This window comes from Rhincodon typus, chromosome 7, assembly GCF_021869965.1.
Source record: "Rhincodon typus isolate 14 chromosome 7, sRhiTyp1.1, whole genome shotgun sequence".
NCBI lineage: Eukaryota > Metazoa > Chordata > Chondrichthyes > Orectolobiformes > Rhincodontidae > Rhincodon > Rhincodon typus.
The window spans coordinates 34,154,188-34,181,242 of NC_063338.1; the positions used below are offsets into that span (position 1 = coordinate 34,154,188).

At 39.2% G+C, this 27,055-nt stretch overlaps 1 protein-coding gene across 4 annotated transcripts in view; it reads right to left on the bottom strand.

The window, feature by feature from the left end:
* The window catches only part of gulp1a (GULP PTB domain containing engulfment adaptor 1a), a 336,837-nt gene that overhangs the window by 141,655 nt on the left and 168,127 nt on the right, over nucleotides 1-27,055 (bottom strand). For all 4 annotated transcript variants that reach the window (XM_048599477.1, XM_048599478.1, XM_048599480.1 and 1 more), the window contains one exon: nucleotides 16,664-16,740. In XM_048599477.1, coding sequence (XP_048455434.1) covers nucleotides 16,664-16,691 — 28 coding nt within the window. In that variant the 5' untranslated portion in view covers nucleotides 16,692-16,740. The remainder of the gene's footprint in view (nucleotides 1-16,663; nucleotides 16,741-27,055) is intronic.

Sequence of the window (27,055 nt, forward strand, 5' to 3'; positions counted from 1 at the left end):
AACAATGTGCCTGAAGAAACTTATCATAATCAAGGAAATCTACATAATCAGTTGTGCCTGGCATGAAGAACTCATCAAAAGAACTCCAGGAGTCATGCTTTGGGTACTCCATTCAAGATGGAAATCAAGAATAACCAAGTGGAACAATTCACAGGTTCCACTGAAGAAGAAATATTTGATAGAAAGAGTTCTGGAATCTGACGGATTTAATGCTCATGATATAGACAATGCCAAGTGCGTACTTGGAGCTAAGTTAGATACTGGTGAGATCAATGCATAGCTGGATATCAACAGCAAAGCAGCTACCAACAAAACAATGACAGTGGAGTAAATACTGGCCAATCAAAGTTTTGGCAAAGATCTGTAGCTCGGGGTGTGGGTGAGGTTGTTGACTTACTCGCCGAGCTGGCTTGATCTCGTTCAGACGTTTCGTCACCATGCTAAGTGACATCACCAGTGGAGCCTCCGATGAAGCGATGTTATTCTACTCCACTTGGAATTTATACTGTTTGGTTCGTTATGGTGAGTACTGTCATTTCCGGTTTTGATCTGTATGGGTTTGTATATGGGGTCCAATTCTATATGTTTGTTGCTTGCATTACGAGTGGAGAACCATGCCTATAGGAATTCCCGTGCGCGTCTATGTTTGGCTTGGGCTACTATGGTTACCTTGTCCCAGTGAAACTGATGGCCTTCATTGTCTGAGCATACAGGTATTAAGGAGAGTTCGTCGTGCTGTTTTGCTGCTAGCTGATGTTCATGTATTCTGATGGCTACTTTCCTTCCTGTCCGTCCGATGTAATGTTTTATGGCAGTCATTGCATGGTATTTTGTAAATCATGTTGGTTCTGCATGTTGTGGGAATGGAGTCTATAATCTTTGTAAGTGTTTGTCGTGGAGTGGAAGTGGGCTTGTGGGCCACCATGATTTCTAGTGATCTTAGGAATCTTGTTGTCAACTTTGATATGTTTTTGATATATGGCAGTGTGGTCAGTGTGTTAAGGCGCACTGTGTCCTCCTGTTGTTGTTAACACTGGCCATTCCCACAACATGCAGATTAAACATGGTTTACAAAATACCATGAAACGACTGCCATAAAACATTACATTGGACAGACAGGAAGGAAACTAGCCATCAGAATACATGAGCCTCAGCTAGCAGCAAAATGGCATGACAAACTCTCCTTAATATCAGTACACTCAGACAATGAAGGCCATCAGTTTAACTGGGACAAGGTAACCATAGTAGCCCGAGCCAAACATATGTACGGGAATTCCTAGAGGCATGGTTCTCCACCTATAATGCAATCAACAAACACATAGAATTGGACCCCATATGCAAACCATACAGATCAAAACTGGAAATGCCACTACTCACCATAATGGACCAGATAGTATAAATTCCAAGTGGAGTAGAATAACATTACTTTATCGGAGGCTCCACTGATGATGGCACCTAGCATAGTGACGAAATGTCTGAAAGAGAACAAGCCAGCTCAGCGAGCAAGTCAACAACCTCAATACTGGCCAATATAAGAGATCTAAACAACAAAGTCATCCAAGCAAGCTGAATATGATGATGATGACTCAGCCATGACTGAGCCACTACCATTATTCTACACAGTCATTTATTATTGAGAAGAATTACTGGCATGGCTGGAAGCCAACTGAAAAGTCAACTGCTGCAAAAGTAATAACTTCAGAACATCCACATCTCGCAAAGGCAGAGGTGAGGAGTAAATATAAGCAGTTCAAAATTACTTATGTTTTTCAACATTCTTCAACAATGAACTACAGTGCATGTGTATTCACATTTATGTTGCCAGGAGAAATTAACTTTAAATTATTTGAATAGTCTTCATTTTGTTTGTTTTTTACTCTGGCTATAGCTTGGCACTTTTGAAAGGAGCATGTTATAAACTAGTCTCAACTGGTCTTGCGTTGAGGACTGCATTAGAGAGGGGGTACATTGTGTAGTTCTGGTTACCTGCTCTTAGTTCAAAGGTATCTTTGGCTCTCAAATTTTACATTAAATTAAATACATTTCAGTGCTTAAATATATTAAAGTATACTGCACTTTCCACTTTTAGTAATTCAGGCTTGATTTTATAATAACAAACCTATTTCCGAATTTTGAATTTTTTTTATTGCGATGATTAATATATCAACTTAATGATAAAACCAATCAGCCCAAAGAGAAAGCAGTTTCCCTGCATCTGCCACCAGTCTAAGGTTGATGTTATGGAATGGTTTTGGATATGGATTTGCAATACTAATTTGTTTGAATAAAAGATAAATAATCTACTAATGAAAACTAATTGCCTATGTTGTAATATCATATACATCATGAGGAAAACAGTATCAATTAACAATAAATTATTCATGCTCACATTGAACAAAGATGACATGAACAACATACTACATAAGTAAGTGTTTTTAAACTGACTTTACATTTTTTAAAGCCTACATATTCTTACCACTATATATCATGCACAATACTTTTTAATGGCCTGAAAATGAATCGAGATTCTGTCTTTAATATGGATGCAATGTAGCCTTTATTCTAAGTGGTCATTGCCAAGTTATATCAACAAAACAGTTGTAAATAGTGCAAAGTTTTCTGAAATTAGAAACCAAATACCAGGGCGTAACAAAATGTACTTAAGAGGCAAAAGACTAGAACATTGTAAAGATAATAAGCACTACATTTCTGCTGAGTTTTCAGAAGTTGTAGATTAAAATTGGATGTAAACTGTAATGTAGCCTGGCCTTTCCCAAACACCATCCCTCTACACCCCCATTGAAACATATTTTATTTCCACAGGAGGCAAATATTCCTGCGGGTGTTCTGGCACCAAGAACTCAAACTTTAGACATGTATTGGGCCCAGTTAGAAACTGAGAGTCGTCAAGTTATACATCTTCAAAAGTGTAAAAACATCACACCACATGCCCAGTTAATGACTTGAGCTGTGAAGAACTGAAAATTCCTGGAGATAAAATAGTTTTAACTACACAAAGATGGGTGGGCGAGTTTCCTGGTTCATTTGGCGACAGTATTTTCACAAGCAATAAGTTCATTGTTGTAAGGAAATAAGAAAAACAGAAGCTGTCTCAGTTCCTTCCACTAGGAAATTCCAGATACGTTAATAAATTCTGTTTTCAATGAAAGAATTCCTTTCAAAAAAGCAGAATATTGCAGATGCTGGAAATCTGAAATGAAAACAGAAAATGCTAGAAACACGCAGCAGATTTTAGCAGCATCTACGGAGAGAAGAAAGTTAATGCTGGAAGTGAATAGCCTTTCATCAGAAAGGGGCAGGGTAGAAATGCAATAAGTTTTGAGACAGGCATGGGTAGCACAAAGACAAAAGATCTGCAATAGAGTGAAAGCCAGGAGAGGTTGATTAGCAGAACAGATCGTCTTCCAGGTCCAAATGAAAAAAAAAGCTTGGCAAGACAAAAAACAAAGAAACAAAAGATGTGCCTAGAGCTGCCTGTGAGCAAACGGCTATGCAAAAGACCAAACATTCATGGAACAGGGCATCAAGGCACCTCATCAAACACGGTTTTATACAGCCACTGTCAAAGTGTACTGTCTTCTCCAGGACAAATGTAGCACACAGCAGATGGGAGCAGATCAAACCTGACAGGGAACAAAACCACCTCTGTTTCCTGAGCCTTTTAGATGTTACATGCATGATTAGTTCAGCTATGGCCATGTCTGCAGAATTAATAGTGCTGAGAATATTACAGAGTCCGCTATCTTCCTGCCTTGTGTTGCTTCTGACATGCTGTGGATGAGCCTCGGATTCTACCCGATCATTTTCCTAATTTTCTGATTTCAGACACGCAAGGAATGAGAGAGCAAGGGTGAGAGAGAGAAGACTCCCATCTCTTAATCTGAGTGAGCAACCAGCTCAAATATTGGCAATGCGCATGTTTTGAAGGATAGTACAGAGTTGGGATTAGCACATGGTAAATCATCGGGAGGAAGTGGTTGCAGCCATGCCAGAAGTCATGGATGTTTTACCTACAATTACGTTGTAAGGGAAAGTTGCAAGCAAGTGCTGCTTCAGTGGCCTCAGATATGCACCTCCACAGGGTAGCAGACAGGGGAATGTTGAATTGGCATGCACATTGAGATGCTGGCTGCATTGGTTGGCAGAAGGCTGTAGTTGCCCTCATGCCTTCTGCTGCCTTTATGTGATTGATCACAGAGTCATCTGCCATCTGCTGTATGAAAATACTCTCCAATAAAACAAAACAAAACATCCAAAAACACGTCGGAGGACTATCACACACTTTCCAATGTCAGAAGTTCAATAAATTTTACTTGACTGCCAGCCAGGGTGCTTGGCCCTTTAAATAAGGCTTTTACTGGGCTGTCTTACTGTCTGAGTATTATTCCCTTTTTAAAGAATCACAATGCAGGCTACCTGGCCAATGGTGCTGTCAGCACCTGGGGAATAGGTCTAAGTCTGCCTCGTGCCTCCAGAAACTCCCAAGCTAATTTCTCTTTAAGTGTCCGAGTGAGGTTTCTTTATCGTGACTGTTTGAAGAGACCCATTAGTGTTTACCTTGAGCACACACATCACAAATTCCATGGAGAAGGTGGTGGACTAAAAATGAATCCCAATAATCATGAAATGCTGTTTGAAGGATCTGTGGGCAGCTGTGAGCATGAAAAATATTCAGCACCATTCCTTCACTGCTGACTGTGAGTTTTCAGCTGACAGTACAGGCTTGGGAACAAATTGGCCCATTTCCAGGAAATATTGTACACTATAAATAAATGTAAATGTAAAAATACTTTTTTGTTTTGGTATGGGACAAAAACATGAAACTGACAAAATAACATAGCACACGACTGGATACTGACAAATCACAAGATACCATTAGAGAAATGACAGCTACAATGTGTAATTTACAAATCTTTTTGATATGAAAGATAATGGGTTCTTTTCAAAGACAAAACTTGTTGTTAATCTTAGCAAGAGCAAATTAGGATGAGCAATAAATGCTGGCTTTGCCAATAATACCCACATCACAGAAACAAATGTAAAAAGTATGACACAATAGGCCATAAGTGATTTTAGTCAGAACAGAGATAGTAGGAACTGCAGATGCTGGAGAAGGGTCTGGAGAAGGGTCTAGGCCCGAAACGTCAGCCTTCCTGCTCCTCTGATGCTGCTTGGCCTGCTGTGTTCATCCAGCTCTACACCTTGTTATCTTAGATAGAACAGAACTTGTTTTAAAACAAAAATCTAACGTATATTAGATTTAGTAATGAGTCATGAGCCAGATTTGGTTATTTATATGACATTAAGGGAGTATTCATCTAATAGCGATCGTAATTCAAATGAAATGAATGTTAGTTTGACAAGACAAAACATGACACAGTTACTAGGAATTTAGATTTTGGTGCAGATTACTTGAATAGGTTAAGAAAGACACCAACTAACTAGACAAAACTCTTCTGAAAAATACAAATAGTAGCAGGAAGTGTACAAAAAGCAATTTAATTAAATGCAGTGGTAGTACATTCCCCTAAAAGGCAAATGAAGCAGTCATAACTGACAAGAAAGTGAGAGGTAAATCTCAAGGAAAGAGGAAACAGTTAAAGAATATTTCAGATCCAAAGAACTTGAGGTGTTAAGAATAGCAAAGGAAGTGAAAAAAAGGATTACCAACTGAAACAAGAAAATTCAAGATTAACTATAAATACAATTATGTTTAAAGACAGAATGTTCAATACAGGCCCCTTAAAATTACGCATCCTATTGCAAATTAAAATAATCAATGAATAGGAGTGCTGAATAATTGCTTTGCGGTAAACTTCACAACTGAGGGAAATGCTGCATTATTAATTTGCCTGGACTGAAATGTATCAGTAACTGGAACTCACAAAAGTTAATGCAAATAGTGTTAGAGATCATTATGGCACTAAAAAGATTGACAGCTCCCAAAACCTGACTTTATCCATTTTAAAGGACGTAACAGATAGTTTATCCATAATTTTCCAACGCTCTTCTGATTCAGGAATCGTTCCTAGAGATTGGAAGATTGCAAAATTCCACAATTTAAAAAAGGTAAGAGAGATAAACCATGAAATTATAGACCAGTTAATCTGGCATTTCTTGTGAGAGAAATATTGTAATCTACATTTGGATACAAAGTAATTGAACATTCGAGACAAATCTTGCCTAATCAGAGAGAAGCCAACCATGGGTTTATAAAGGGTGATTCAGGTTACCAAACTTAATTTTTTTGAGTAAGTAATAACCTAGTAACAGTGAAATGGCAATGGGTTCAATTTATATGGGGCTTCCAAAAGGCATTTGATAAGGTTCTACATACAAGTCTTTTAGCTAAGATCGAAGCTCAGAGAATTGAATAATACTGATCTATTTGAGAGATTAGTACCTTTGAGAAACATGGGAATGTAGTGATATTGGATGATAATTTGAAGCAAGGGTCTGTGCTTGGATCTAAATCACCAACATATTTTTTATTGCCTTAGGCATTACAACCGAGAGTGCTATAGTCAAGTTTATTAACAACATGTAGATCAAACACAATTTTTGAAATTTTTTGGCACTCTTTAATTGGACATAACTGGAACAGTTGGATAAGTCTGAGGACCTCCATTTTGGAATAAAAGAACATAAAAACATAAGAACTAGGAGCAGGAGTAGGCCATCCGGCCCTTTGAGCCTGCTCCGCCATTCAATAAGATCATGGCTGATCTTTTCGTGGACTCAGATCCACTTACCCGCGTTCTCACTGTATCCCTTAATTCCTTTATTGTTCAAAAAAAATCTACCTTATCATTAAAAACGTTTACTGAAGTAGCGTCAACTACTCCACTGGGCAAGGAATTCCATAGAAGAGATATTACAAACTTTTTTTCAGATTGTGATAATGTAAGAACAGTGGAGGTCCAAAGAGATTTAGTGGCTCATATAAATAGATCATTAAAATGTAGTAGTTAGGTACAAAGGAAAAATCAAAAAAGTAACTGACTGTTAGTTTTTATAGTTAGATTACTAGAATACAGCAAGAAGAAAGATTTTCTACAGCTATGCAATACCTTGGTTCAACACATCTGCAATATGGTGTACAGCTCGGGGAACAGGACCTCAGGAAAGATATATTGGCACTACAAATTCATCTGATAAAAGCTGAAAGAACTGTGGATGCTGGAAATCAGAAACTAGAACAGAAATTGCTGTAAAAACTTTATCTCGCCACAAATGCTGCCAGAGCTGCCGAGGTTTTCCAACAATTTCTGTTTTTGGTTCAAATTCATCTGATATTATCTTAGATGTTGGGATAAGACTGAGATGTTATACATTAATAAAGCTTGTACCAAATGAAATAGAGAAGGTTATGGGGAAAGTTAATGGAACCTTTTAGAATCTTGAAAAGAATTGAAATGGTAGATTGAATGAATTTTTTTTGCCAATGAAGGCATGTAGGACACAGGGACCTGACAATAAAAATCAGATTGATGTTATTCAGAAGAGCATTTATGGTACATTTCTTTGTGCAAAGTACAAGGATGGATTTCTCTCCACCAAAAAGAAGATAATGCCAGCTCAATTAATATTTTTATACCTGAGATCAATTCGTCAAAGGCATTGAGGGATATGGAGACAAGGGAGGTGGGTAAGAATAGGATACAGATCAGTTATTATCTCGCTGAATGGCAACACAGGTTCAAGAGACTGAATGGCTTGCTCTTGCTTTTATAATGCACAGGCTACATACAGAAGGCAGAACGTGAAGGAAATTCACAAATGGCTCAAAAGTGAATGAACGTATGAGCCTTAGTTTTTGCTGTTGTAAGGTTTAAACAGTCCACGTAACATTCAGATGTCTGTCATTAGTAGACTACCTTCTTTCATTGGCATAACTAAATTAAGATGCTCTGTAATAAAATTTAACTTGCTTTTAAAAATTTCAGTTAGTATTGTATAGGGGTTTTAGGACCTGGGAGCAACCTTGCAATGATGTCATGGAGCTGTATGTCACAGAGTCAAATGGGACAGTGTACACAGAGTTAGAACAGACCAGAAGGAACACACTTTAAGACAAACCAAATCAATTTCCTATACATTCTTGCACATACATGAACACAAGTCCCTTCTGCCAGATCTACTGAATCTTTGATCTAACAACAGCCAGTAAAGAAAATGCAGGATCATCAATTTCCATTAATTATGTCTATATTTTGTCATAGACTTTCCTATTACCTATTGAAACAGATGAATCAACTTAAAGATTTGGGCAGGATAGTAGATGTAGGAAAACTTGTACAGTAATTGTCATAAAATAATTAATCTAGGTAAAACTCATTTGCGAATGTATGCAATTGTTAATCACCGTTTAAGAAGAGGAGAAAAGCTTGGGCATGGGTGTTGTGGGAAACTCTTCAGGACCCTGGAGCAAGCTTGCAATGATGGCATGGAGCTGCACATCACAGAGTATAAATAGGGTAATGTGGATTGAGTCAGGACAGACTAGAAGAAACAATCTAAAGTAAATCAGGGTGACACACTCTGTAAGAAACAGAGCTTACATAGGCAGGTACATACAAAGATGTACATCTAATCCTTCCCTAATAAGTCAGAACCTTGTACATCAATGATTCTTATACATAATACTATTTAATACTAATGTATAACAAATAGTTTGACATTGAAGACTAGCCCCTAAGTCTTCTTAACCAGTCTGTTTTGGACCAAAACTCATAACATTGTTGGCACAGTGGCTCGGTGGTTAGCACTGCTGCCTCACAGCACCAGGGACCTGGGCTCGATTCCAGCCTTGGCTGTCTATCTGTGTGGAGTTTGGTCATTCTCCCAGCGTCTGTGTGGGTTGCTACTGGGTGCCTTGATTTCATCCTACCGTCCAAAGTTGTGTGGATTGGTCATGCTAAAAGTTACCCCGTAGTCTCGAAGAATGTGTAAATGTGGGGCTGGGATAGGTTTGGGGTTGTATCTGGATGGGAAGCTCTTCAGAGAGTTGGTGCAAACTCAATTGGCTGAATGGCTTTTTCTGCACTGTAAGGATTCTATAATTCAAACATCACATCTAGCTACAGGTCAATAGTTACAAACACTTGGCATATATGTCTCAAATTACCTTCTATATTGTTTTAATTGGTGCACTAACCAAGTTTGGGTAATGAGAAAGTAAGGAAAAGAACAAGATCACTGACAGTATTTAGAAAACATATTGATTCTGTACCAGAGAGGATTTATTTTCCTTGTGTGGTTACTCCCGGTTACGTACAGAAAATAAGTAAAAATCAGGAAATAAAATTTGGTTGAAAATACACCAAAACAAAATCAGTCCTCAAATGTCTCAATATTTAATGTTTAAATAGATTTAGGACATTAAAAAAAAACTAACGTTAGCCTTTTCTACTCGGAAATATTCATTATTTTTAAAAGGAGTTGAATAACTATTTTGATTAGTTTGGTTGGTTTTAGGTGGAGAAATGATTTAATTTATTTTCTTTTGAAAGAAGAATTTCTGTCAGCAAGCCATCTGCAAATTCTGCAAAACATAAAATATGGCAGAATTTCAAACTCTGCTTCATGTCTCTTTCACAGACTTAGATAATGTATTTTCTGAAGGATAGTGTTAGCTAAGTCTATATTTCAGCTGATTTAAAGAAGAGAGATGAATAAATACTTTTACATCTGCCCAGGAAACCAGATGCTTTTGGTTTGGCCAACGATTTTCACGAGATTTGCGAAAACTCTGTTTAAAAAAAAAAACATTCCCATTGCCAAATTGTGGTGCAAATTTGCCCGTTTTAATGCCAATGCAAAACTTGCTGGAGCATTTGGGCAGAAATCAGTAGGTGTCGTACCTGAAACAGATGTGTCCAAAAATAGAGGGTAAATCACATACCAATTTAGCACTGATGAGTCTGCCCCAATGTGTGCTGGTCCCAGTGTTAAGGTGTTGGGATCAGGTTTAGTTCCTTGAGCAGATGAATTGGGCTTTTAAAAATATACTAAGCAAGGAAGGGGTATTACACTTGTAGAACATCTTGACCAGAACTTGCTCCATTGTAAGGTAACGTTCTTAAGAACTTTCAAGTGGTCTCTATGGCTACAGATTGCAAGTTATGAAGCTAGAAGGAACAGGGGTGTTCCCTTGGACTCCAAGCTCCTGCAGATTGTCAACCCACCAGTTTACTGTTGTTGATGCCTCCACCAATCAGTGCCAACTTCCCCCCTGCCCAACTTCCAGGAACTTACCTCAAGGGCACCAAATTCAGATGTTTCTTCTGGAACAAATTGTTTAATGAGGCACTAGGAATAAAATGATATGATCCAATTAAAAAAATGGTGTATTGGAAAATGAAAGACTTGGGTGGAATTTGAACAGAGCTCAGAGAATCAAATAGTATAGACTGAAATATTCAGAAGCACGGGCCCAAACAAGCAAGATGCAGCCTTACCTTGAAATTATTGAGGAACTGCAGATACACAAGGGAGATTTTGACAAAGTGGGTAATTTCTCTGAATCAATTTATATTGCCTTTAAAGGGCACTAAGATAATTACATTTTACATATCATAAAGCACAAAGGCAGAGAAAGCAATTGAACATCGAATCGTTCAAAAAAAAACAAAAATGAAGCAGTTTAAAAATGATGAGTTGAAGTCAGGCCCACTTTTGAGAGAAAGGAATTTTGGATTGCTTTTTTTGACACTACCTATCCAATCAAAAACAGTGCATCTGGGTGGATCGCTCTCCTCCTCGGGGTGGCGAGAGAACTGGAGAGAAGGGGAGATCATTGACATTTCTGAAGTGTTGGACCTCATCATCATGTCCCTGACAGGTAAGAAAAGTGGCTGGTTTCCCATGGCCTACCTAACAGACTAGCGGGTGGCTCCATTTACCCAATCTGGGAAATAATAGGAAATATGGGTGGAGGACAAAAAGGTAGCCCGTGAAAACCAACCTCCTGCACTTGAGTCAGACTCCCCTCTCCCTGTGAAACCCACCTACAACAAGTAAAAGAGAACCACTTACTTACTCACCACTGGATCCCCTGGAGACTAGGCCTCAACCAACAGTCTTCAGGACCCAGAAGCAGCCAGCCTCATTTTTGTTTAGATTCACTCATAGGACATGGACATCACTGGCCAGGCCAGAATTTATTCACCGCCCCTAATTTCCCAAAGGTCAATTAAGAGTCATCCACATTGCTATGGGTTTGGAGTCACATGTAGGCCAGCCCAGGTAACAATGATAGATTTTCTTCCCTAAAGAACATTAGCGAACCAAATGGGTTTTTTCCAACGATTGGTAATGTTTTCATGGTCAGCGTTAGACTCTGAATTCCAGTTTCTTTACTGATTTGATCCCAAGTCTCCAGAACATTATCTGAGTTTCTGGATCAATAGTCCAGTGATAATACCGCTAGGCCATTGCCTCTCCTCTGATTGGTTGGCAGCTACTGGTGAGGCCGGACACCACTCTGAAGGCTTGTGACGTGTTCAGAAATTTGGAAGTCATCCTCTGAATGAATTCATCAGCTTGCAATCCGGTGTACGTTTTCAGTGTGGGGGCAATGATTCAGATATCACTGAATCATCCTGCCCTGTCCACCTAGGCTGTTAGCAGAGAATCACAACCTGGATTACTTTTCTCACATGGTTCAGTCGGCAGTATTTTAACTTCTGAGTTGCAAGTTTCCAGCTTCCTATCTCATTCCAGGGCTAAAGCATAAGTAAAGGCAGTGAAATAAAGAAGTGGAGTACTCATCAATAAAACACTGAGTGTGAAGGGTTAGTGCAGCTTCATAGACGAGATACAACCATTTTGAACAATGAGCAGCACGTTCCCTGTCCTTAGCTACATCCCATTCAAACAGCCTCTCTAAATTTCCACAATTCCACCCCCAATGCCCACACCAGACCTGTATCTTGTCATTGTCGAACATCACATGCAGGAAAGCACTTAGACAATTTCAAATGATTTTGTTTTTATTTACAGGCCTCAAAAGTGAAACATAAACAAAACTAATAAAGGCTGTGATTCACCCCCAAAAAGCCAACCAAATGCCAGCATTATAACCAACAACTATTTTATATTCTACGATGGTCTGCTGCTCCCAGCTCTCATCAAATACCAATGTAAGTGGACAAAGGGTGCATGTGGCTATGTCCATGCATCATGCTCTACTTGGTGCTGAACAACATGGAGACTTTAGACAGCGAGCTGCAAGGTTAAGTCGTCAGATATCTGACTTCCACGTCAAGGTTTGTTAACATTGAGCTTGTTCAGCATGTCGTAATATAGGAAGCGGAATATTAATGAGGTGAGTTGCAGCATTAATAAGGAATTTAACAAGCTATTATCCCTTTAATTGGCAACGTGCTAATATTTGGTAAGAAAGTCACCTCATCGGCCCGCAAATTCGCAAACGATGTCGCAAATTGCTCAAAACATCGAGACAGGCCGCACCAGATTTCTCCCCGGATTCCGCCACCAATCTCGCCATAGCTCACACCGGTCAGACTGCTAAAACATTCCACCTCATGACACTAGCTCAAAGAATAGCAGGATTGTTTTCCCTGGTGACCTGCCAGCATTTTTAAAAAATGTTTTGCTAGCAAGTTGTTAGTAATGTTCAACCCAGGGGAATAAGCATAGCTACTTGAAATATTTCACAAATTTTACTCGTGATGAGAACTAATGCAGAAAGCATTACAGATAATATTGGACTTTGAAGGATCAAGTGTTAATAGTTTCATGGCTAAATTATGAAACATTAATGAGGAGACTGGATACTTCGAGGCAATTACTGTAAAAATAAAATCATGGCCCTTGGGGAAAAGTAAGCAGCTTTCTACAAAATGTGTTCATTTCAGCAAAAAATTGTGACAGATTTAGCCTCTAAAAATGAGGGTATGACAGATTGGTCACAACAGATTAGGACACAGCTACGCAAATGCAGCAGCTAAGCAGCTGTTCATAAATATTGAAACAATTTGACAAAATGAGAGGTACAACACAAAGACTGGAACATGGTTAATGTTTTAAGATGGCTTATCTGGCAACAGCAGTAGTAAAATCATCTGAACATTTATTAGGGACATAGTCCAAAAATCAAAGAAGAGATTAATGAGCAACAAGGATTCTGAACTGAAAAACTGAGTTATCAATTAATTTGGCTTTGAGAACATGTCTAATAGGTGGATAAATAATTCCCACCTCATATATCACAACATAATTAAAAAATAAATCTCTTTGAATAAAATGGTACTGCACATCTTTACTGTCCAACATCTTAAGGTGAGTTTCTGTTTTCTCTATGAGACTTATGAAAATATTTAACATCCTCAACATTTCTCCTGTACGTATTGTTACCAAAATAAAACAAACGTTCTTGGGAATTATTCTTGGACCCTCCCTCCAGACTTGAAAAATGCAATTTTTTTTCAACAGACTTGTCACTATTCATATGAATAATTTAATTATTCAACTCCTAGTATAAACATAAATAACAAAAGGGTAGCTGGCACAGCCTTTGGAAAAAAAATTACATTGTGATAAAAGCTGCTCCAATTCACTTCCCACTACCATGTATACTCCTCAACTGTATTGATATTCTGCTGCTTAGTGTACCTATTTATTCCAGTTACAGACAATTTAACATAGTGTGTGCTTGTATACTTGTTTTCAAACTGGACTCAGAAGAAAGTGAGGTCATGTTTTACCTTGCCTTTTTTTTATACAAAATAAATGCTTTACAGGTTTCTCCGGGGGTTTTCATTGCAAGTACATTTTCCATTAAAAGAACATTTGCTGTTTATTGTTTAATAAAAATAATCATTAACCCAATTACCTGCAAAAAATTTGTACACAATAATTGATCTTACATGACACAAACGCAAACTGATAACACAGCACGGCTTGGTCAGCTGAAAATATTCTTAATAGCAAGTACAGTTGTATTATCATGAGGAGTAATTAATCAATATTCAGTTTGACCATGGGACTTGGGAGGAGATCGAGATCCAACAGTGCTTAGGTGGGATTTTAGGTGGAAATTTCTGCCTCCCTGGAAGTGGTGAGAGTGGTGGCAAACAGGGGAAATAACTGGGTAAGTCAGTCCTGGAGAGATATTTGGTGAATTGGTGAATTGGTGAGTAGCAGATAATGTACTGAGCAAGAAAGTCCACTGGGGGCTTTCTTGTGATATCAACAATAAAAGAGGAGACGGTTCGGTATATTCCCACAAAGGGAAAGATAGGGAAAATAAATCCACAGCTCTCCAGTTGACAAAGGTGACAGAGATCGAGATGAAATAAAGTTAAAATGAGCTTATGATAAATGTTGATTAGAAAGTACAATTGAGCAGCAACATATAGAGGCAAAGCGGCCAACATAAAGTGTAATCCTAAAGTCATCTACTGACATACAAATATAGGGCTGGTAAAAGGAGGACTAGGGCTGATTACAGAATAAAAAGGGGAAGTGGGAGCATAGCTGAGATATTAAATTAATACTTTGCACCTGTCTTCACTGAGGATGGAGCTGCTACCCAGACCAAGATGACAGAAGAGAAAACTCTTGTCACTCCAACGGTTCAAAATTGATAAGGAAGTAGTATTGGCTAGGTTGTTTTGCACTTAAAGTTGACAAGGCACCAGGATCAGGTGAGATATATCTGAGGAAACTAAAGGATCTGAAAGTGGAAATTGCAGGGGCACTGGCCAAAATCTTTCCATCTCCCTTGGACTCATGGGAGGTGATAGAAGACTAGAGAGTTGCAAACATCACATGCTTGTTCAAAGAAGGTTGTAAGGATAAGTCCAGCAATCAAAGACCAGTCAGTTTGACGTCAGGAAAATTGACAGATGACATGAAACTTTGAAGCATTGTAAACTCTAAGGGGGATACTGTACAACTTCAGAAAGACTTAGACAAGTTGGCATAGTGGGCTGACAGGTATCAGATGATGTTTAATGCAGAAAAGTATGAGGTGATACATTTTGTTAGGAAGAACACTGAAAGGCAATATAAATTAAGGAGTACAATTTATAGGGGTGCAGGAGCAGAGGGGCCTTAGTGTATTTGTACACAGATCTTTGAAGGTGACTGGATAGATGGAAAGAGCAGTTAATAAAGCATACAGTATCATGTGCTTTATTACTAGGGCATAGAGTACAAGAGCAAGATGATGTTGCTGAGCTTGGACAAGGAACTTGTTAGAATTCAGCTGGAGTATTGTGCAAAGTTCTGGACTCCACATTACAGGAAGGATATGAACACATTGAAGTTTCTTATCCCTGAAACCAGAGGATGGATCAGACAGGTTAGGATGCTATCTGCAAGTAAAACTGTTAAGGCTTTGGTTTTCAGATTCTCCAGCTGTATGGGGAAAATAATATAATATAATACCCTGTTCCCACTTTCTCCCCACACACTTTGACCCCTTTAACACTAAGAACTATATCTAACTCCTTTCAGAAAAAATTCAATGTTTTGGCCTTGACACTTAGTGGCAGAGAATCACACAGACTCACCATCCTCTGAGTGAAGAGATTTCTCCTCATTTCAGTCCTAAATGGCCAACCTCATACCCTTAGACCGTGACCCCTGGTTCCAGACACCCCGTCATCGGAAGCATCCTTCCTGTCTGAGAGTCCTTTTGGAATTTTATAGCTTTCTATGAAATCTCCCTCAATCTTTTAAACTCCGGTGAATACGATCTTCAGAGATCTAGTCCTCTTCATTCATTAATCCTACCATCACAGGAATCAGTCTGGTAAACCTTCATTGCACTCCCTCCACGGTCAGAATATCTTTCCACAGGTAAGGAGTCCAAAACTGCACACAGTATCCAAGTGTGATCTCACCAAGGCCCTGTCCCATTGCAGCAAGATTTACCTGCTCCTGTACTCAAATCCTCTCACTATGAAGGGCGACATACCATCTACCTTCTTCATCAGCTGCATGTTTGCTTACAGCAACTGGTATACACGGGTTACACTCCATATCCCCCTTTCCTGATCTATTGCCTTTCAGAAATTAACTTGCCTTCCTGTTTTTGCTATCAAAGTTAACCTCATATTTATTCACATTATATTGCATCTGCCACACATTTGCCCGCTCACACAACTTGTCTAAATCACACGGAAACATCTCTGCAATCTGCTCACAGTTCACCCTCCCACCCAGCTCTGTATCACCTGCAAATTTGGAGATATTACATTTAGTTCCCTTACCTAAATCAGGAATAGATATTGTGAATAGTTGGGTCTAAGCACTGATCCTTGCAGTGCCCTATCAGTCACTGGCAGCAACTCAAAAAGACCCATTTATTCCTACTCAGTTTCTTCTCTACCAACTAGTTCTCTATTCATGTCAGTACATGCAGGTGACTACATTCCCCCCAATCCCATGTAATTTTACATGCTAACTTCTTGTGTGGCACCTTATTTGAAATGAATAAAGCATTTTAAAAGGTAATTTCCAAATACACTTCAAATAAATTTAGTAGTTAATCATTAACTCTTTACTTAAAATACTGAACTAACATTCACAGAAATTTTTTGTAGTTAACAAGAACATTGTTTTTTGTAGTCAAGTTAGCAATAGCAATAAAGACAAGAAATTCACCTACCTTTTTTCCTACTGAAAGCCCGATTCATGATGAAAAGTATTCAGCTGAAACAGTAGCAGTATTCCAGCAATTTTTATCTGAAAATGACAAACAGGCATAAGATCATATAGTACTTCTGTGATGATTACAGTCTCAGGCAGATAATTAGATATCAAGTGCTATAATCTTTCTCAACTCTGTAACAAACCAGCAGCTTAATAATTCATTATGGTTGTAATAAAGCGATTTTCAATAATAAAGACCGTCCTCGAAAAATATTCATTAATGATTTGTGCAGGTTTGGGGAAAATAAAAGCTCAGGTTTATTTTCTTTCATTCATGGAATATGTGCATTGATAACCAGACCAGCATTTATTGCCCATCCCCAAGTGCCCTTGAGAAGGTGATGGTGATCCCCTGGAGCCACATGGTGTTGGTATACCCATTCATTCTGTTAGAGCTAGGATTTTGACCCAGTTGACAGTGAAGTAGCAATAACAAGTCAAGATAGTGTGGGGCTTACAGGGGATGACATTCACATGTATCTGCTGCCCTCGTTCTTCTCAGTGGTAGAGGTTGTTGGGATTGTAAGGCACTGTCAAAGGAAGCTTGGCAAGTTGTTGCAATGAATCTTTTAGAAGCTACACATTGCCAGCAATGTACCAGGGGTAGCAGAGAGACTGAATGTTTGAGGTGACAGTTGGGGTGCCAATCAAAAGGACTACTGTGCTCCAGAGCTTCTCAAGTGTTGTCTGAGTTTAACTGTTCCAGGCAAGTGGAGAGTATTTCATTACACTCCTGACCTGTGTCTTATGATGGTGTGCAGGCGTTAGAGAGTCAGGTGCTGAGTTACTTGCCACAGAAACAATTTCCAGTCTCTGACCTGCTATTGTAGCCATCATATTTACATGACTGGTCCAGTTAAGTGTTTTGTCAGTGGTAACGCCCAGGATATTGATAGAGGAGAATTCAGTGATGGTAATACTATTGAATGTCAAAGGAAGGCTGTTAGGTTCTCTCTGCTTGGAGATGGTCATTGCATGGTACTGCTGGCATGAATGTTTCTAGCCACTTATCAGCCCAACCCTAAATATTGTCCAGGTCCTGCTGCACTTGGACATAGACTGCTTCATATTCTGAGGAGTTGCGAATGGTGCTAAACGTTACATAATCAATGAACTTCTTCACTTTGGCTTTATGATGGAAAGGTGGTCATTGATGACAGTTGAATTGGGTTGTGCCCCAAGGAACTCCTGTAGATATGACCTGGATCTGAGATGCTTAGGCTCCAACATCTAGAATCATCCTCTTTTGTGCTCGGTCTGACTCTTGCCAGTATAAAGGCATCCCTTGATTCCCACTGACTTCAATTTTGTTAGAGGTCCTTTATGTAACCCTCAGTCAACTTTTGTCTTGATGTCAATGTCTGTCACTTTCACCGCACCTTTTCAACAATATATCACCAAGTAGCTGACAGTTACCTCCTGCACTAAATCATCAATATTTTTTTCAAATCATTGATTTGCTCAACAGTATATTAGTTACGTACAGTAAGAAATAAACACATCAGTGCAGCCAACATTGAATGGAATATTTTAAAATTACAATTCAACCATTGAGCTTTAAGATATAACTGTAGTTTAATTTAAGATCATTGTACAAGAATAAACATCTGGCTTGCATCTAACAAAATATATATTTTTTAATCTTCTACTGCTCCTTTAAACTCACCCTAAAACCCAATTCTTAAGCCAAATGTTTGATCACCCCTCATGATCTGTTCCTCTCTGGCTCGGCATCTAATTTCCTCTTGCGTCTAAAATTACTGCTGTAAGGCACTTTACAATGTTGAAGTAACTATACAATTAAAAGGTTACACCAGTAGCAAAAGAAGAACAAATTCCTCTTTGAAAGTTGCTGTTTCAATTGCTCCCAGCACCAGTGTGAGGTAATGCAATCCAGATCATTATAATTTGCTGCATAAAGAATGCTGTCATTTCCCCCTGGATTTTTTTTTCCACCAATTATCTTAAATGTCTGTCTCCTCTGGTTAATGCTTCTCTTGCCTGGAGAAACAGTTGCCTTCCCCAGATCCCAGCGGCACATGTACTGGCTTAAAAAAAATCTCAAAAAATGAAACACCTCTTGCAATTCTTCCCTTAACCCCCACTGTTGTGAAAAGGAATTTATTTAAGGTTTAGAGTCATTTTAATCATGCATATAATTTGCTAGGACCGAAGTTCCGGAAGAAGTGAGCAATTCTTTGAACATTATGTTTTAGAATTAGCCAAATGATAACCTGTAATGATCTCCAGAATAATGTTGCTTTTAAATATAACCTAAATGGAAGTAAATTTAATGCCCATTGAATGAACATGAATTGAACATGAACCTCTCACTCTACATTCTAATATTAATTTATTGGTGAGAATGATTTAGTTATTACAAAGTCCATTCATACTTGTATTTAAAATGTTAAGAAAGGTTTCTGTAGTGTACACAAAAATGTCTTGCTATGGGCGAAAATTTTTTTGGATGAAGCATTACTTCTAAGTAAGGTTTAACAGAATAAATAGCTTTTTTCAAAACCTGTTTTGAATATTTCAGTCATTTAAAACTTGTAAAAGTGAGGGTACTGCACTCCATGTTGAAGCACCATTCAGTAAGACCAGAGTGGAGAGATGCCAATCTTTAGGGGGACATTGCAGACCGCCATGTGCAAGCAGCCCCTCCAAGAAACAGTACAATGGCACAAGAAAAATACCCCTGCAAGGCAAAGATGTCACTGGGGATGCAAACATGAAGAGGACTTGGGAGTGAGAAAACAAAAATGAGTGGCCTCAACTTAGGACCAAGAAGACCAAGACTTCAGGGTGCCAGTCTTGAAAACAATGATTAATGAAGAGGAGTTAATCACAAGGGTAGACAGTGCAGACACTTACCTACTCATTGTTGAAATAAGGATAAGTGAACATAATCCACGATCTACACATGTCATGTATTACAAGGAACTATTCACAAACTGTAGAACACCATGCAGACAATGACATTTGAGGTGACTGTTTGGGCATCAAGACGCTAGGAACAGCACCTAAGAACATTGGTGGTTTTTATAATGACAGATCGTTTCACAGATGATTTCAGCAAGTCAATATGATAGGATTTTCAAGATTTAAAGGTGTCTGTCTATGAAGGCACCAGCTAGTTACTTTCTTCTATCCTGGAGCCTTCACTAATGAACTAGAAGGAGTGCACATAGGTACTTTTATCTCTCTGAAGAACGGAAGTGATAATAAAATTCATCCCTAAAGGGAATCTAGTCTAGAATAGTAGGTAACGCTGGATGGAACAAAGTGAAAATGTTGAGAGGTGGTAATGATAGTGACTGTCAACAATTCATCATCAACTCCCCTCCCCAACCTTCCAAAATCCAGGTCCAAGTTTTGGGAGGGGCTTTTAATATGTCCAATAATTCATTGATTAGCATTGAACCCATCTAAACAAAAACAGATCTACAGCATACTTCAGTATTGGAACTCTTACTCAGCATTCAATTGTATAGGAAATGCCTATCTGTACATTTATGCTTTAAAAAAGGCTGAATCTTATAGTATTTCAGCTAAGTTGCAATCTCGCAGAATTTCACGAATGGTTTGTCTCTATCAGGCAGATTCCAATTACTTGCCATATCATCCCAAACTCATTGCGTTAACTATCTATCATGGACCTATGGTGCTCCTCTCGTCTAATACTAGCTGAGTTCTATTATCTCACTTTACCCAGAAGAACTAGCTAGTGTAGGATCTCTCAGAATAGACTGGCAACCTGGACGTCCACACTATTTTTAATAGGCTATTGTGAATCCAGACAAGCACCATCAGGCTGGAGTTGCCCTTCATGGTTTGGTGACATTTGGCCCAGATATGGCAAATCTGGGCATATTTGCATCCCAATTTGTAGATGGGCAACTGGAGCTCATAATGGATGGTATGGAACATGGTCTTCCCTCATGACATGTGGATGATGCTGTACCATCTGATGCTGGCACCCTGGGTCATTGTGGTCTCAGCTGTCTGTGGGAATGCCCAGCAGTGAAGGAAGAAAATCAACAACTGACAGTGCTGAGATTATCACATAAAATTAACTCGCATAAGGTAAGGGGTTGTGCCACCCATTTTCATCTCAATCAATCCCTTCATCTCTCTCATTCCAAAATAAAACAGTTCAAAAATGGAACACAAAGAGCCAAGATGTGTGGCATGCTGCCCAACATTCAGCTGCTCACTTATTACCAAGAGATGATCCTGACCATAACCACCCAAAATGGCCAACTGACCATGCCCACGCGTCTGGACTGATATTGGAGGATACCCTTGACCTACTGCACCAGGAACCACTGACTGAAGTCTATCTCCCTTGACTTGACTGAGGTCTGCTGACAATAGGAAAGCATCCTGGCTTCGTGTCAGCGCCAGACAGAAGTAAGGTGAGCGAGATTGCTCTGGTCTTGGGCGTGCAAAGGCAGGGATACTGTGAGCTTCCAGATACATTCACGGTGAATGAGTGCTGAGACAGCAAGTGAATAGCCGAGATAGAACTTGGTCCAACCTGTCAGCAAGGTGCCTGTCCCTGTGCGTAAAGTCTCCTTGTTGGAGCATATCTATTCTAATTGCTGGCAGGTGCCAGAGTGCAGCGCAAGTGGATCCTGTAATGGATATTAAAAGGTGCCATTAGGGTCTCAAGAGGCTGGCAGGTGTAAGAAGCCAGTGTAGCCAATGTGGCAGCCTAGAGAAAGAAGCAACAAGCTATAGTCACCAGGTACCTGGTCTGACTTTCATTTTGAAATTGTTGACATCTTGTTACCTCATGCAGGTAGTAGAATAGTAAACTGCACATTAATGAGGCAAAATATTCAGTTACTGAGGCTGACAACAAGTAATGATAATGATCCCTACACATAGGCAACCCATTGGTGCCTAGCACGAATTTGGTCTTGATGTCCAGTACTCTGTTTGAAAATGCAACAAATTGCTCCAAATGTTGAGAAAGGCCTTATTTGACTTCTCACGATTCTCCTACATTTCATGCCATAGCCCATATCGTCCAAGCTACTATAAGAGTCAGTCCATAGTCTGAACAAATGTTTTGGCTCAAGATTCTTTGTTTGTGTATACAAGGAACTAAGCAGAAACTGATAGTAGGGCTATTAACAAGTGCTGGCACGAAACATCTAGCTATTCATGCTTGAAGTCAGCAAGATTAATGAATCAATTGAAAATATGAATTTTAAAGCAATAAAGCAAATAAGCATTTGGTGGAAAAATGCCACGAAAGGACCACATTTCTGGTCTGTGTTAGCTGTGGTCAAAAATTTAGTCAAACTTGCTGTGAGCTGACTGCACCTAACTTTCCTTTCTCAGCTTTTTAGAATGTTTATTCCATGTTGTATATACTGTGAACCAGCACAGTGTGGCAGACAGAAAATCTGGCCAGTAAATTTAATATAAAGGGGTGTTTGTATTTTGGGGATAATGATTGAAATGTCGGGGCATACTTTCGTATTCAATGAGCTTCAAAGAACTTTTGAAACGTTTGTTACTGCTGATATGTTAACATAATTAATCAGCCTGAATGGTTAACTGCTTTGTTAAAGATGGTGCCTGATCAGCTGGGTCTTCCTACATTTAACTTTTTTGCTTTTTGTAAAATTCAACCCTTTCCCAATCCTTTCTCGGTCTTTAGCCTGAATCCTTAAATCCCCCCCGTTAAGGGGCTACTGTTTGTCCGATTTTTCACTGAGCTCTCGAAAGCCCTGCTGCCCTTTCTGTGCCAGTATTAGCTGCATTTCTTTCAAGGAAATAAAACTGATAAACCCTAAATGTCCACAAACAAGTTTAAATAATCGGCATGTCAGAAGATGTCTTGTTGTAACAAAATCTGGCACACTGTACTGATTTCCTCATCTCTCTGCTCTTATTTCTTGTCTGTTCACTGTAAAAACAAGGGTAACAAATTACTCTGTAAACACTTCATTTTTTATTCAGCATAACTTTGATAGCTTCTACATCTTGCACGGAGCTTCGTTTGCAAGGAATTTGTACTCAGAATAAGTGCATGTTCCTGAACTCCCAATACTTGATTTGATTTACTGTTGTCACATTTACCGAGATACAGTGAAAAGTGTTGTTTTGCATGCTCTACAGGCAGATCATACCATACAAAATGCATCAGGGTAGCAAAACAGAGTGCAGAATACAGTGTTACAGTCACAGAGAAGTGTGGACAGAGAGATGAACATTAATATTTGAGAGGTCCGTTCAAAAGTCAGATAAGAGCAGGGAAGAAACTATTCTTGAATCTGTTCACACATGCATTCAAACTTTCCTATTTTCTGCCCGATGGAAGAGGATGAAAGAGAGAGTATAACTGGGGTGGGAGGAGTCTTTGATTATTTTGGTTGCTTTCCTGAAGCAGCCAGAAGTGTAGACGGAGTCGCTGAACGCGAGGCTGGTATTTGTGATAGACTGGGCTGTGTTCACGACTCTCTGTAATTTGTTGCAGTAGTCAGCAAAGCAGACTATATCAAACTATTATGCATCCAGATAGGATGCTTTCTTCAGTGCATCTATAAAGATTGGTAAGAATCGTTGTGGACATGCTGAATTTCCTTAGCTTCCTGAGGAAGTAGAGACCTTGATGTGCTTTCTTGACCATCACGTTGTCATGGGTGAACCAGGGCAGATTGTTGGTGATGCCAATACCAGAAGGGCTCTCAAACATCTCCACCTCAGCACCATTGATGCAGACATAGGTGTGCCCTCCACTCCGCCTCCTGAAGTCAATCACCAGCTTCTTCGTTTTGCTGATGTTGACGGAGAGATTGTTGTCTTTATGCCATGCCGCTAAGCACTCAATCTCCTCCTTGTACTCTGTCTTGTCGTTATTTGAGATCCAACCTACAACAGTGGTGTCATCAACAATCTTGTAAATGGACATGGGGCAGAGTTTTGGCCACAATGTCGTGGGTGTATAAGGAGTATAGTAGGGGGCTGAGTAGGCAGCCTTGCAGTGTTGAGGATTATCGTGGAGGCAGCGTTGTTGCCTATCCTTACTATGGTCTATGGGTCAGGAAGTCAAGGATCCAGTTAAAGGAGAGAGCTGATAATTTGCTCTGGTAGGCCTTTTGTTGGTAGTCTGAACCTAAATTTACTTCAACCTACCATCTGGGCTAGTATTGAGAAGGTCCTTCTTGTTTTTTTAAATCCCGTGTTTGCTTAGCATTTTCTATTTGTGCAAGTTATGCAAGTGTTGCTATTTTAGAAACCAAGAGAGGTTTAATCTCTAACTCTCTTTCTCTTCACTGAGCCAAGTAGCAGTACCATATCCAATCAGCCTGCCATGTTCTGTCTCCATAAAAATGTTTGTCATCACACCCAGCATCTTAATCCAGAAACACTTCAGTTGGTAACCTCAGTAAATTCGCAACTAGGACAGCCAAAAACAAACCACACCAAAGTGATAACTGCTGCCATCTGGAACTTTGCCACTGCTGGATTTTTACTTTAGCTCGCCAGTTGCTAGATCTCTCAAAGGCAAGCCGAGTATTTTGGCTCAGCTCACTTTTCTCTTCCAACTTTAATGATCTTCTAAGAGGCTATGACCAATATCAAAAGAAAATTAAAAAACAAATTCTCTCGACGAACTCATTGAAAATATCTATGTAAATATAAAACAAAGCTTCCAGAAATGCCTCAAGCCGAGTCTTACATATTTGTTAAGGTAGCTGAACTCTGACATCTCTGTAGTGTAGGTAACACATTCTTCAATCTAGAATGTAAATATTGTTAAAGATCTGAGTGGAGACCAATAAGTAAGAGAAATTCAAACCTCCAGGCAATAGCTGAAAGGATGGCACAATAATATTTCATGCTATCAAACTTTTACAGTAATGAAAGATAAAGCACAATTGACTCAACTATATTTGTAGTAATCAAAACCTCAAAACTAAACATACCTCTTTTTTTCTTTTAGCACGACTAAAAACGCTTTTCATAAATAGATTTTTACAGCAGGTTTTCAATTCTCCGTGAAGCAGTTGATGATGATATTTTGGTCCTCAGGGTTTATGACTGTTCTTTTGTTTTCCCAAACTGGCAACTTTTAATGTCAGAACTGTCAATCACAGTGAGATTTCTCCTGGATATTCATCTTCTTGCATAACCAAGGTGAAATTTTCAATCTTAGTTTTAACTGTTCGTGAGTTTGGTCTTTTCAATCTGAGGGCGATGTTCCAGTTGTGTTCCAGTGTGTGAACCATAGCATCTCACTGATACTTCTTCTTCCAGAAATTGGCAAGCAAACCTTATCTGGTAGTTTTCAGGGATACCTTGGTCCCTTCTCCTCTCAAAGCCGACCTCCACCAGAACATGAATCACGTCGGCCTTGTATCCAGTCAGAAATACTGATCAGTGATCCTGGTGACCCCAGTGCTCTTTGTCTTCCAAGTAAATGGACAGCTCAAAGCACAATAGTTTACCTCTGGGATTTTGGAGCCTCGCAGATTATCCACCAAGTACACAGGCTGCTGCCATTGTCTGCAAGGTATACATCTTACACCTTCTTTCTAGGAAAACAATCTGGGTCTCCTTCAATTTCTAATAGTTAAACCACTTCTGGTTGCTGTTAAGCAGACTTCAAAACTGGTCACATTGCTCATCTCATTTCATCTTGTATTAAAGGCACAACAATCTCATAATTGTAACACTGTGCAGTAAAGCATTGCGATGACCATGGAAAGCTGATTTAAAATGGTGGGGCTCTGTTTTACAGAAAGAAGCACAAATGGGTCATTTTCATCACTGGACAAATGCTGTTTGCTGATCACGCACCCAGTTGTACAGAAAGTAACATGACTACATAAAGGCAAGAGGGGAAAATTTTGGACCATTTCTAAAAAATCCAGAAGCATTAATGAGGTATAATGAACCTTTGAAAGTACAATCTGCTCAGTCTCACAGAAGAACAACTATTCCATTCAAATAAACACAAAAACTGTGAATGCTGGAAATCTGGTTACTCTTTGTCAGAAGTTCTGCAGTGTTTCTCCAGCACTCTTTTTGTTTCAACTATTCTATTCAAGTCGCATCTACAGTTCTATTGATATGCTTACCACAACGTTGACAAGTTATTTCATTGTCTTAAGCACAGGTATCAGAATCTTTAATGTTTTAACGAAGATCTGTAGCTCATGTTGTTGGTTGGTTTGCCGAGTTGATTGGTGTTTGTGCAAACATTTTGTCTCCCTTCTAGGTGACATCTTCAGTGCTGTCTAGCCTCAGTTGAAGAGCAGTTTTCTGTTCCACTCTGAATTTATATAGTCCAGTCTGTCATGGTGGGTATGACACCGTCTGGAAACAGGACTACACCCCGTGACAGACCGGACCACATAAAATTCAGAGTGGGACAGAACAACTGCACTTCAACGGAGGCTACACAGCACTGAAGATGTCACCTAGAAGGGAGTCAAAACATTTGCACAAAATCATATCAGAATCTACCTTTGCCTCTGAATGGTAGACAAAGGCAAACACATCTTAGAAATCTAGACAGAGCTGTAAGTTAAATGAACCAACATGATAACAAGGTAGAGTTTCTTGCTGATGGAAGTTATTTCATTGACAGAAGTTTGGTCAGCAACTCAGGATTCCTTTGTTATCACAAGATTTTATGGAAGAATTGGCAAGAAGTGTGAAGGGATTTCAAATGTTACAACTAATGGAACAATTGCAATCAGCTTCACAGTAATAGTTATCTTACAGATATTGAGGAGCACTGCCTCTACAGGGAGTTAAAGAACAAAACTGCTGCTGCAGTGAGTTCCCATAGATCATTACAAACACATAGCATGACTTATGCCTCCTCATGTGTGCAGTGATTGCTATAATGCTGTTTCTTCAAGTTTGTTATTGAAATTCTTCGGGTGAATGTAGTGGTGTTGATATCTGCAATAGTTGGCAAGATTGATGCACAGTGTTACGAAGTACTAGTTGTTCTGGGCACTGAATCTACTGGCTGCCATTCAATGTCTATAAAAACAGGAAATGTAACATATTATAACGTTGGCTGTAAGAATTCCTATAAACAATGCTTATACGATAAAAAGACAGAGACTGTTCCGCTGTATGAAAGAGGAAATGAATATGAGTGGGTATGTCAAGAAAATGATGCATTCAGCCCTCCATGGTTTTGCTGTTTTCCAATTTCTCTATAAATTACACATTAACGATGTTCAATGAAGCCTCTTTCAACTGAAAAGGGTGGCACAGTGGCTCAGGGGTTGGCACTGCTGCCTCACAGCACCAAGGACCCGGGTTTGATTCCACCCTCAGGCGACTGTCTGTGTGGAGTTTGCAC